This window comes from Arvicanthis niloticus, chromosome X (assembly GCF_011762505.2).
Source record: "Arvicanthis niloticus isolate mArvNil1 chromosome X, mArvNil1.pat.X, whole genome shotgun sequence".
Lineage (NCBI taxonomy): Eukaryota > Metazoa > Chordata > Mammalia > Rodentia > Muridae > Arvicanthis > Arvicanthis niloticus.
The window spans coordinates 85,386,199-85,400,070 of NC_047679.1; the positions used below are offsets into that span (position 1 = coordinate 85,386,199).

A 13,872-nucleotide genomic window follows, 5' to 3' on the forward strand; every position below is an offset into this window, starting at 1 on the left:
TCCCAACTATGCTAATGGAAATCAGAGAATAATTTCACCCGAACAGCCCAAAGGTGTAGGAGACTCTTATAAAATACAACTGAATAAATGCTTATTGAAAAGAATGGTGTCAAGAGAAAGGAAAAACAAAAAAAGCTTAGAAAGGTGGTTGACTTATTGGTCAGTTAGGAGCTAGACTCTGATAACCCACAAATTTCTTCTGTAGTTATAAGTTTACTTTCACTTACTTCTGGAACCTTAGCATTTAAATTAGCCTTACTTTATTATTTTTAACATACTTCCTCAAAGTGTAATTGGTCTTGAGTGTAGTAATTTGACTTCCCAAAGTAATTGAAGGAGTCTGGATATTAAGAAGGAATACATGTCTTCTTGTAACCCTCACAATTGTATTTATAATCTTACCTTCATGTTTTTATGTATATTAAGGTTTAGTCTTCAATTAAAGAAATATTTTATACATGTATATAAGGACACTATATATGTATGTTTGTATGTAATCAGTCTTACATTTAGGATCGTGTAGAATTTTCTGCTAATAAGATACATTCAAAATGCTGGTACTAATTTGCAAGCTCATGAAGACCAACAGCACAGTAATGAACTCTGCTTTTCCTGGAGGAAGCAAGCTAAATAATGCTGTTTATTTGATTACCTAAATTAATTAAGAACACAAATCTTTGCCAAGTTGAAATTAGCACATTGAGGGATTTATTTTTTTCTCTTGAGTTACTTCAAACAGATCTGTGAAAATAATGTATGTTTAGTTGTGAAGGCATTATACGTTATTAGGATAGTTATTTAGAATCTTATTAATGTATTTTTATGGTAGCCTATATTCATTGTTCTGAACCCTTTAACCAATTCTGTTAGAAATTCAAAACTGTATGAGTAATAAGTCCTTGAATTTTCTTTCCCCTGTTATAGATTCACATAGCTTAAAACTTATGACTCCAGTTTATCTTTCTAGTACTTTTTGAGTATTTTATATTTTAAGAAGCATTATTATTCCAGTTCAACCAGTGGGTCCCTGTTTATTGTTGATATTTCTATAGGAAAAGTGAACGACAAAATCCAATTTATAATTTTGGGCTTTTCAATACTCAGCACATCAATGACAGTTCTGATTACTTTAGAGTACAAAACCTTTCTGCTTTCTTAGTACTTTCTACATTTATTTAATTTTTCATAAAATACAAATCATACCTGAAAAGAAAAGACCATACATAACCCACATTACAAATAGTGCCTTCCTCACTATAATCCGCCCTTCAGCTCTCAGCAGAAAGCAGCTTCAACATAACCAGCAAGCCACAAGATGGCACTACTGAACAATTAGTTTATTTCCAAAAGATACCTGTTAGATTCTCTAACTAGCTAGTCAAGAATAACAGTATTCTCCGCCAAAATTGATGTCAGTAACTACCAATGATTTATAATATGACAATGAATGGGTAGCGGAGAAACTTCAGGGGTCTTACATTGAGTGATCAAGGTCATTTCCTCATAATTGTTGTGAGATATGTGATGATGTATATGGGGAGAGAGAACCTTCCATTTATTTGTTCTTCTCCTGCAAGTGTGTAATCTCAGGATAATTACAAGAAAGCATCAGATAAACACAAACTGAACTATATTATACAAAATGGTTGAACACAAACTGTAATACAGTTTAAAGGAGTATTATGTCAATATTAATTAATTTTTATACTGTGATCATATACTATATATGCTGTTTTTGAAATTATTGTCTGAATTTAAAATGACTTGGTAATAAATGTTAAAAACATCAGAGTACAAGGGAGAACTCTGAAATGTTATTTTAATGGCAGCAATTTATAATTATGTATTTTTGTATGCATTAGACAAAATTGTTGATTCTTAACTTATGTGATTCTAAGACCTAGGGTTTATTTTTCCTTCAGGAATAGTAAATAACTTCTTGAAATACCATGTTAGTATATAATTGGCTGACGAAAAGCTGTGCAATGTTGAAATGAGAGTCAATTCCTGACCATTGATTGAGAGAATATTTTTAAAAAGTTCTTTACATCATGAATACCAGCATTTAATGATGTTCAATTTCTTCACAAATGTATATTCACAAGTATGAAAGTGATACAGCTCAAGTTTTGAGGATTATGCATGATTAATAGCTTTGCTAGTATGCCAAATGCTTTATACTGCACAGAATAGTATTATGAACTGAATAGCAGTTTGACCCATGAATAACCTCTTAGAATCAAGGAAAGGAAAGTTGCAATTTCTCTGTGCCTACAGAGAAATTCAAGGATGACCAAATAAGGTCACAATCTGGAGTACAAGGTGAAACTCAAATTTCGGAGACTACTGTTCAACCTAGTATAGTCCAAGAATAATTTTCAGCTAGAGAAATATCATATAAGGCATTCTGCTTAACTTAAACATAATAACACTGGGGAGGACTTTTTCTATTACCACAGCATTAAATATTTTTGAAAATTAACAGCCACAAAATAATCTCTAATTAAAAACTATATATCTATTTTAATATTATTATAAATATATGATTTGCATTTAGGCTAAGACAACATTATCAGAAATCATTATGATTCCACTAAGAAACAATATTCCATATTCCATTTTGTAAGTTTTGTGGTTGCTGTGATTCAAGACACATTAAAACATTTAGAGTCTGTTGGATTAAATATGCATCAGTCTTATCAGTGATCATTATGGAAGAAATATTCAATAGGAAGATATTTGCACAGTACTGCATGCATGTAGGTCAAAAAGAGTATAGTAAATGTCTTTCTGTTTTTGTTATTTTCAATTGAAAATTTGCACTGTTCATCTGGATTCTTCAATGGAGAACAAATTGAGAATATTAATTACATTGAATAAACAATAAGTTTAGATGATCCATTATGTCCATGGCTTAATATAAAGCATAAAAATATAAGCTACTTAATAAACTTGCTTCACTTTCAGTGAAGTGCTTTGGATTTATTAAAATGTTGATAACATAGTTATGTTTGTTAGAAACACATATGTTCTTGCCATTATTTAATTATATTTCACTTTATTAGTTTCTGGGTTGCTGGGTAAATAGCAAACATTTGACACATATCAATTTCCTTTCTTTCAGGGAATCCATGAAAAGACTGGTTCTTTTGTGGCTATTAAAGTAATGAATGCCCGGAAGGTAATCAATACTGTCTCCTCGCTGTATTCTGCTCACTTAGTACACTGTACAGGGGATAAACAACTCTAAAGTCATTGGTTTAAAATCATGATTTTATACATTAGTGACTCAATCCAGAATAATTATAGGTTTGTAATCACAGAAATTTTTATATTACAGTTATTGGTTTGTTATATTTCCACATTAAAAATAAATTACTCATACCATAAATTCTAAATATTTGATATTATAAACCAATTGGGAAAGTATCTTCCTCTCTATTTCCAGTTGATTATCTATTGTTGGGGATAGCAAAAGAAATATTTCCTTTAATATTGTGTTAATACTGCTCTGCTCTGTTGTACTTTTTCTCCAATCATTTCTTTTGAGAGTTGAGGCCATTAGATTCCCAATGACAGGTAGAAGGAAAGAAGTTGACAGAGAAGCATATTTTTCATATGTTTTCTGACAGATAAGCAAGAAAGAACATTTAATTGGCACTGTTCCTGCTAAAATTCATAAAATTGTGTCACAGTTCATAATCTGTTGTCAAAGAATTTGTGACAGACTGAATTCTGCCCACTTTCTTTAGTATTTCACTTTCTCAAGATAATATGAGCACAAACATAACAGAAATTAAGACATTTTCATTTCATTATATCCTAAAGGAAAATACTTGAAAGACTATGTGGCTTTATGGAACTGTTGTACCTTACAATGAACTGTTATTTGCAATTAGTGAAGAAACTGAAGGGTACTTTTGTGTGGCTAGTAAATGTTGTAAACCAATGTGAGATTCAGGGGATTTGGGAGTTTTGTAGATTTATAAAATATAGTTCCTAAGTAATCCAGTGAGTTTTAAAGTAAGATTGTATAAGATAATTTATTTCCTTATTTTAACTTAGGAGCCCTAGAACCATATTAAATCTTTGAATATTTAAAAGTCATGGTAGGACAATAGATGTTTAATATTTACCATCTGCATTTGTAAAAGGAAAATAACACTTCGCTATTGCAACATTTCCCATTAATGTGTCAGTCACATCCATTAATATAAATTTGTTCCCAGTTCACACATGCTATAAGAAATTGAAAATTTAGATTAACACTATTAGTGCAAAGCAAGAAAGGAAAGATGTTATATTCATTTACAATTTAGTGCTAAAATAGCACAAAATACTTTGGCATAAGTTATTGTATGAGTGTATTAGTAAGTCTAAAAATATTTTTCATTTTTTTTCAGAATCCTTTGCCTGAAATAGGAAAGCGCGTGAGAGTGAACAAATACCAAAAGTCTGTTGGATGGAGATACAGCGTGAGTACTTGGTCTTCCTTGACACCTCCATAGTCTTTCCCTTGATTTTAGCTTTCAATTCATCCTTTGCATTATCTCTACATGGGCTCCCTCTAAAATGCTCATGGTGGAAATGATAACATGTATCTCTTCTACTATTCATATAGATTTACTCATCAGAGTTGAACACTGACATCTGTCAAGGAAGAGGGCCTTTGCACAGTAAATTTTTGGCTGCAGGGGAAAATGAGTATGTCTACAGTAAATAAAGCCTTCACATTGGTCAGCAACAAGGAAGAGCTGACTGTGCCAAGAATAGTTTTTCTTAAAATTGGCTTTCATTCGCAAAGTACTTTTTTATATGGTGTACACCTTCTTTAGAACAAGTCTCTATTGCCCAGTTATGATAATCACAGACATCATTACATTTGAGCCAAATTAATGGCTGCTTTTTATATTGCAAAACTAATAATAGAAAGCCAACCAAGTACCCTTCAAATATTTGTCCGAAATACTTGGTCACAGGAAGGAGTATGAACCACTTTCTCCTGGTAGAATTTTGATATCTCTCTTATCTCAGTAATCACTGGTTTTGGAATACGTTCAGGCATACAGAACTGTATTTCTCAAAATACCTTAGTTTTCTATCAAAATATTATATAAGCCTAAAACAAAAATTGTTCATATCAATATATTTCATTGATACAATTTTTTTCTAGTTTTCTCTCCTGCAGTCAAATAAATGAGGTTCAGTTATTTTCAGCCTTTATGCTTTCATAAATATAGTGACATATACACTAAAAATAACCCTTTCTAGTAACACAAACACAGTTTGAATCTTTCTAGGTATATGAAAAAAACCACTTTCAAATACCTTCATGATTTATCTGTTATACAACAGGCCTCTTTTAGATTATAATGTATCATAATAGTAAAAATTTATTCAGAGGAAGCAGCTATAACCAGCTTTCATAAGATCAAAAATCTACCAGAAATTGAAGAAATGTAAAATAGAATTATTAGTCTAATTCCACTTTTTTTTAAAAGTTTATATGAATAAAAAATTAACGTGTCCAAAACTTTCTAATATTCTTTCCATATTAAAAAGGGGGGATTTTGGTTGTAGCATTGGTGGATTTACAAAGGGAATTCTGGCATCCTTGAGCTGCCTTTTGACAAAAAGCAGGATATTCGGGCCAGTCTGGGATCAACTGGCACAGAGCCAGGGAACACTGTAGCATCATATTACTGGGAGATGTGTTAGAGTTTTAAATTACCCACTTGGCCTGATGGATATTATGTACTTGTGTGTTTCTTACAAGCTCAACTTCCTGTTAATTGAGAGTGGCAAACACACTAATGCTTTCCAAACATATCTGATCTTCATTTATTTGTTTTGGGAGAGTTTACATTTATGTGGGAAACCCACTCTTGAAAGTTTTATTTTTTTTTTAAGTCATGTCTTTTGAATACTATGATTAAGATTTAGTAAAGGAACATCACGTCGTTGCTAGCTAATCAGTTAGCATTTCTAAATCAGCTTGACGGATATGTGTTAGCTGCACATACATAGATATTCTATAAAGATAAGACAGTGTTCCTATCTTCTACTGTATTTTTAATGAAAATGGAACACTGGGGAGAGAAGTGGGTTTCTTACTATGGGGAGTCAATGGTAAAAAGAGAAGTGTACCAATACTCAGAGTTGGTGTTCTTTCCTGGCTAAGCTCAAATTCTCTTTTGATAGAGTTGTCCCTTTAAACTTTGCTTTTGACCTCAGTGATCTCCTCTAATCAGGAGGATTTAAGGATAAATAACTTGATAATTCTTAAAAAAAAAAAAAAAAACCTTCAACATCTGACCCCATCCTGTAGGCATCAGGCCCATATATCTATTCTTTATAATTTTATGCTGCCACCAAATGATACACAAATATTTACTGCTATAGGTAGATGTGTTTTATGTACTAATACAAAATCTGAAAGAAAAATATGCAATTGTTTGGATTAAAATAAATGCCACATATGCCTATCTGTAGCTATTGTATGTATCATACGTTAAATATGTGTAGTCTATTTATCACTTCAGTGTCTAGCTACTTTATTAGCATACACAGAATGTGTACTACAACCTTTTAAAAAGAGTGTTAAATAATCAGAGAGAATAAATCATTACGTGTTTTACTACGTAGACATGATGTACAGCTGATATGATTAGGCAAACAAAACTTTATTATAAACTTACTTTTAAAGATTAACATCAAATGAGCCCATACCTTTAAAATGTATTAAAGGCTAATCACAACATTTTGCTACCAGCTCCATAAATGTACGAGATAAAAAGGACTGCAAATTCATCAAATACCTAAACATAAGAGCTCAAGCTATAAAATGCTTAGAAAATAACATAAAGCTAAATGTTTGTGATTTTGATTTGATGATGAATACTTAGACAGTAACCAAAAGGCACTAACAATAGAACGATAATTAGTTGGACTTTATTAAAAGTAAAAATGTGTGTGCCCTAAAGAACACATAAAAGATTAGGGCAACTCACAGAATAAGTGAAGATACTTAAAAGTACAATATATTTTTCAATACACACACACACACACACACACACACACACACCAGTTAATAAGAAATTGATAAAATAATCTAAAACTCTTTCTTCCCAGGGGATTATAAATCAAAACAACACGATATGCTACTGCACTCTCTAAGAACAAATATAATGTTGACTGATAAATTTGGAGTAATCAGAACTTCCTATATATGTATATTAGTAAGGAAAAAATGATGCAACTGGTGTTGAAAATGAATTTGGCTTTTCATCACAATATTCAACATCCCAGATTCATCAAAATGAACTGCAAACACATACATTTAAAAAGTTGACATGAATGCTTATAGAAACATTATTCCCAATGTCCATCATTTGATGGTAAAGCTGAATCAATGAAACCCTGATATTTTATGAATGGCTATTTCATGCATAAACCTCAAAAATAACTAGTCTGAAAAGAATAAATATAAAATATAATTTGTATACTTTGGGGAGAATATAAATTAGTGGTTTCTCAGACCTAAGATGAGTGTGGTAGAATTGGAGGTAGGCTATGGTTTCATTTTAGAGAAAATATGTTCTGTGATTGACTGTGATGATATTATATAGCTATATTACTTAAACAGTAGGGTGTTACGTTTTAAGTGACTGAAGTATACAATATATGTATTGTATCTTGATGAAATTAGAAAAAAAATAATACACTATTTATTGAATACTTTCTTAACGTCCAGTGCTGCTATTCTTGGGTCACATTTTAAGAACTTCTGAATTAAGAGATCTTTAGTTTACTCTTTCCTTTGCTCCTAAATTGGAATTTTATAAAAAGATTTCCTTTAATTGTTAATTCTGTAAGATTTTCCTTTGTTTATACGTTGTACTTTAGAGACTAACTGCCACTGATTTGAGCTCACAAGAAAGCTTTGCTTTTACTCTTTAGGATGAAGAAGAGGATCTTAGGACTGAACTCAATCTGCTGAGGAAGTACTCTTTCCACAAAAACATTGTGACCTTCTATGGTGGGTTTTTCAAGCTGAATCCACCTGGCCATCAGCACCAACTTTGGGTATGTGTTTCTTTGTTCTGGTCTTGTTCCATAAGAAAAGTCAAACACCGTGAAGGAGCTAAGGTGTGATATTTGCTTTCCTACTAGAAAACTTAAGTCCTCGACTGTTCAAGATAGTATGGTGAAATGTATTCTGACTCCTTGAGACAGTGTAATATAAGAAATGGAAAGACTAACTTAATTGCCAGGCAATGTGGGATGGAGACAGACCCAAATGAACACTGTTAATTTAAGATTCAAATTTTAAATTATAGCTTTGCTGGTTTTACTTTTTGCTGGTATCCAAGTGGGTTGATGGGCTAGAAAAATTAATACATGGATTGAGTTAGCACTTGATGTGGACAGATAACGTTTTAGGTGTTTTGACATATGCGCACTTGTGCATAAATACAGCTAATTGCATCACTGATTTGTCATTGTGCCTGGACCATTATAAATGTCAGACCAGTAAGACATAAATTCCAGTAACTAACTGGAGCCTAGTATAACTAAGCCATAGTTACTCGAAATTTTCCCATGCTTTACTATCTTAGATAATGAATTTCAGTCAGTAATACCTTGAAAAACAGAGTTCTTGGCACATAAACTGGAATAATGAGGTTTTAGGGTCTTGTAGTGTTAGTTAAAAGTTCTATTGTACATATTACATTGAAATTCATATTTTAGCATAAATCAGAATCTTCTAGAGAATTTTCTATAACACAGTGATTGCCCTCTTTCACGGGAATTTACATCATATAGGTCTGGAATGTGTGTGAAACTTGTGTCCTCTAGTAATTTCATAGATGATACTGATGCTGCTAGTTTAATAATATCATTCTTAGGATCATTAAATTTAGAAGTTTCCAAATCAACTCTGTTTTTCTCAAATATCCAGGTAACTAGAATTGTCTGAAAATAATATGTGAGATTTTATTGAATATGGTACCACAGCTCTAATCGTTACTTATTTACTATTTAGATCTATAATATCTTTTTGTAAAATATTGAAAAAATTTACTTTTCACACAATATGAAAAGTTATTAGAAATATTGAGTCCCATTATCAAATATATTAGCACTCTGTTCATTCAGTCATTCTAGCCCATTAAAAAAATGAAAACAAACCTAATATCCACAAGCTGTGAATTCTTCTAAGGCTTTCCATATCCAGGCAAACTTGTCTCTCAAATATCTGTTCCTTTCTTTTCCACCCTCTCATATTCAGCTTTCTCCTCCTCACAAAATTTTTCCAAGGATATTTGTTCTTACTTTTTTAGCATAAACTTGAATGACCTTCCCTCTAAATATCTCAAACTACAACCTAGAAAAACCTATGGTTGAAGTATTAGTTGAAATCCCACCTGCTGGTGAAAACGTTCCAATGCGTTTTCGGGTTTACATTCATCCACACATTCTCATTCCACTGCTGTAGTTTTCTGAAATGGCCAATGCTTTTGTGGCTCTGTTGTAGATGGTAATGGAGCTATGTGCAGCAGGCTCGGTCACTGACGTAGTGAGGATGACAAGAAATCAGAGTTTAAAAGAAGACTGGATCGCTTATATCTGCCGAGAAATCCTTCAGGTGAGTATTCAAATCATCTTTGTTCCTGCTCTTAAAAGAACCTAACTCTAAATATATAACCTTATAATACTGCATAGCTAAGAATTCTAGACATAACCCGTGACTAAGCAACCTAAAGACCAAAATACTGAGATCAACACCTTCAATGGCTCTCTTTGTTATTCTCACTATTATGTTCACCAGATCATGGAAGTGACATCATGGCTTAACTATATTTTTTAAGTGTTGAAGTATCATGGATTAAGATGAGGACTAGTCAGGAAAACTCAGTGTTCTACAGTGTACAGTGTGGTCCCAAACTATTTGCACCTTTTTAAAAAGACACATATCCTCTTTGCATATAGCCCCCAATTTTTCTTTAACTTCTAACATATAGTTAGATGAAAGCAATGAGCTTCCTGGTCAGCCAGATTCGATTGGTGTTCAATAAGTAAGTCATTGGGATCACCCCCCAAAAAAGAATATTAATAAATTGAAGAGTACCCTCAACACTGTTGGATTGTGATTCTTCTCATTTTCTTTGGATGTATTTTTAATAACAATGGAACTGTTTTAAGAGTATAAACCATACACCAAATTTGGATTTTAATTTATCATATATAATTTCTATGACCTATAATCAATTTCTTGCTTTCCCCAGCTCTCATTTTCCTTATCTATAATATGGGATGATGGCATATCATCCCCCAAACAGATTCTGTGACAACTTAGTAATGACTCCATCTAAATATTTAGCACAATGTCTGGTAGAATATAAAAGCTCGATAAATGTATTATTAATGCCCAACTAGTTTCTGGCATGATCTCACTGAAGCGTAATACTGCATACCATGTCATAGTTTAGCCAGGTCATGGGGTTCTCAGTAGTGAATGGGCTGGAGCCAACATAGTATGCCAACACAAATTGTACACACTTTAAAATGAATTTCCATATTGCCTCAGATTCTAGGCCTACAGGCCTCACTCGAAAATATTTTGGACTAAACAAATATTTGGATAAGAAATAGAACAAAATAGTTAATAGTTAAGATGCCCAGGTCTTTACTGTCATACCTACTCAGAAATATAGAGGCTATAAATGAGGATAAAGTTTCCCAATCTATATAAATATTACTTTTCGGTGTTCTTTTTCTTTCATGAGTATTCTGATATATTTTCCTTTACTTATAGCCAAAAGCAGTATTTCTGGGAACTGGTTGTAGTCATTCCAGCCTAAAGAATTTTGTTTAAAAAACCAAATGTGGACCATTTTTCATAACAAAAGGTTTTTTCCCACCTAAAGCACTTTAAAGCACTACCAAAAAAAAAAAACTGAAAAAAATATGTATCTAGATACTAACTTAACTTTTAAAATATGTATGTATGCACAGGGCTTAGCTCACCTTCATGCGCACCATGTAATTCACCGGGACATCAAGGGGCAAAATGTGCTGCTGACTCATGAGGCTGAAGTCAAAATAGGTAAGTTCCTTCTTGCAGTGGGTTAGGGGAAGCCGAGAGCTAAGACAACTGCCTTGTAACATATCAGTGCCAATAGAGTTATTTGGGTTTTCTTGAGACTTTATTTGGCAGGGAGATGGCATGAAAGTAAAAAGGAAGTGACTAATTATTTCTATGAAACTGCAGATAAACAACTTAATTATGATGGAAGTTTTGCTTTTGGTCACTTATTGCTTTATACTATGTTAGAGATAGCTGTCAAACATATTTCAGTGATTGAATCGTGGTAAGTATGAATTGTTTTGAAAAGATTGCCCATTACAGAGCCATGTTTTGAAGAATAGGAAATAGCTTTCAATTCCTAAAACATAATTTGCTTATTTGCATTTATTCCTTGAGATTTTATTGATCAGAAGTGATGCTTCTGTTGTATGCAAACCAAATTCTGAATTTCCCGTTTTTTGGTAAATAAGCAGAACTAGAATAGAGATTTTTGTCATTGATTATATTTTTATTCAATATTTGGAACAAATGAGGCAGTAATTGTGTGTTATGAAATAACAGTAGTTTTGAGAAAATGCATCATGTCTTGCATGCATAATCTACAAAACTAGCAATATAATTTTAAGAAGCTGTACTGAAATATATAAAATGGATATAGATCTTACATTCAAACACACAAGCGTGATTCTTAACTCCCAAGCTAGGTCTATCCTATATGCATAAGCTTGAGTCACGTTGCTGGTAGCCCCAAACATTTGTAACATGAAACAAAAATTACAAGTATAGAGTAACAAATATCTGATTCACAGTCCATTCACTTAATGTTAATATACTTAATATACTTTATATATATATAATATATATAATTTATAATATAATTAATATAATTCATGAGGAAAAACTTTTGTAGTGTTAGCTTAGAACTGAATTAGGCTTGTTTGATGCATAATCCTTACACATTTTAATTTAGATTTATCAGCTAACATATTTTAAACAATATACATGAACAGAATATTTCAGAAGAAAAACATAATGATAGCCAAAAAATGTGACATCAGGAAAGATATTGTAAATGACTATAATCTCCTTAATCTCTTCCCTGGGTGATTCATGAAAATATACATTACTCTACTGTTGAGTTTTGTTTTGAGTGTTTTGTTGTTGCTGCTGTTGTTTTGAAACAAAGTTTGTATAGCTCCTGTTGTCCTAGAACTAGCTCTGTAGACCAGGCTGGCCTCTAACTCAAAGATATATGCTTGCCTCTGCCTCTCGAGTGCTGGGATTAAAGGCATGTGAATCACCACACCCAGCTTCACTGTTGAGTTTTCAACTCTTCATCTTATAATTTTCTTTACCTTTTGAAAACCTGTATTTACCATTATTTCTTCTAGATTTTATCCATTTGCTTTCCCTGCATGTATGGGCTATAACAGTTTATGACCTTCATAGGTATTTCTTGGTTCTTAAATTTGGCTATTAGAGGAAGTGAGAATGTTGAGTTACTATATAAAGATAAACTTTTGTAAAGTCTAGATAGTGAAAGTTTACAGCAAAGAAAAGTCCTCAAAAATATTTGAAATATTTCTTCCTCTTCCTCGATGCTTTCTGAAAGACTGCCTTAAACTATTACTTTTGCTTCATTTTTCTTTGATTCCACTAAATTATTCAAGCTGCTTTTCAGTTATTTTGTTCACCGTCTTCCAGATTCCCAGAAACCATTATAAATTTGAAAATCTACTTCATATTTCATCCCTGTCTTATTGTTTTTGGAATCAATAACCCCAGTCTACTTCAGCATTTTTTTTCTGTCTGTTTCTCAGGATACCATACTAAATATTTTCTTACAATGTATCCCACAGAAGAATGGGAAAATAAACTTTTTTCGAATAAAGCTAAGATGTAGATAGCCCAGATAATAGTTGTACCTAATTCAGGAGACATCTACAGTAAATGAACATCTACCAGGAAGCTCAATTTTCCTTATCAGTGGGAATGCAGTTTCCGATGTCACGCAGGAGGCTTTCTAGCTAACTGTTAACAGGAATGGCACTGCTAAGATGTGGCTCTCAGTGCTTTCTGTTCATCCTCCAGCTTGGTGGCAGATCCAAGCTCTGCATATGCCATATGCCACATCTTAGCAACCAGTGAAACTTTATTTTTAATATTGATGATAAACATTTATCCAAACCTACATTAAATTTATAACAGTACTGTTGGGTCTCATTCCAACATAAATAGCAGCTAAAGCTCATTTCCCAGTATTCCTGGAGACGACTTCATGGTAAAGTTTTCTGGGCCAGAAATAAAATTTGTTATCCATTGTGGCTTTTGTATTGCCTTTCCAAGTTAAAGCAATAACTTATTGAGATTTGTGTTCCTGATTAATTATTTTGACATATGTAGTGGATTTTGGAGTGAGTGCCCAAGTGAGCAGAACAAATGGACGGAGAAATAGCTTCATTGGTACACCGTACTGGATGGCCCCCGAGGTGATTCACTGTGATGAAGACCCAAGACGTTCCTATGATTACAGAGTGAGTATGATAATTCAGACAGGGAGGACTTGAATTTGGGGGAGGGGGGAATGACTACATTTATTTTATATTTTAAGATTTATTTTATTTATGTGTATTAATGTGTCTGTGCAAATGTACACACACATTATGTCCAGGTGTCCATGGAGGACAGGAAACATTATGGAGCTGGAGTTAAAATTATTTGTCAACCGTGTGACCATGAGTGCTTGGACCTGAACACTGATCCTAATGATTAAGCAATAA

The 13,872-nt window shown here is 32.6% G+C and overlaps 1 protein-coding gene and 1 long non-coding RNA gene across 3 annotated transcripts in view; one reads left to right on the plus strand and one right to left on the minus strand.

Moving 5' to 3' along the window:
- Positions 1-13,872, plus strand: part of Nrk (Nik related kinase) — a 96,257-nt gene that overhangs the window by 39,336 nt on the left and 43,049 nt on the right. For both annotated transcript variants that reach the window (XM_076918353.1, XM_034485613.2), the window contains exons 3-8: positions 3,125-3,181; positions 4,404-4,475; positions 7,960-8,085; positions 9,539-9,649; positions 11,020-11,110; positions 13,496-13,626. In XM_076918353.1, the coding sequence (XP_076774468.1) occupies positions 3,125-3,181; positions 4,404-4,475; positions 7,960-8,085; positions 9,539-9,649; positions 11,020-11,110; positions 13,496-13,626 (588 nt within the window). The remainder of the gene's footprint in view (positions 1-3,124; positions 3,182-4,403; positions 4,476-7,959; positions 8,086-9,538; positions 9,650-11,019; positions 11,111-13,495; positions 13,627-13,872) is intronic.
- LOC143435482 (uncharacterized) overlaps positions 1-13,872 on the minus strand; it is an 82,051-nt gene that overhangs the window by 35,004 nt on the left and 33,175 nt on the right. The window lies entirely within an intron of this gene.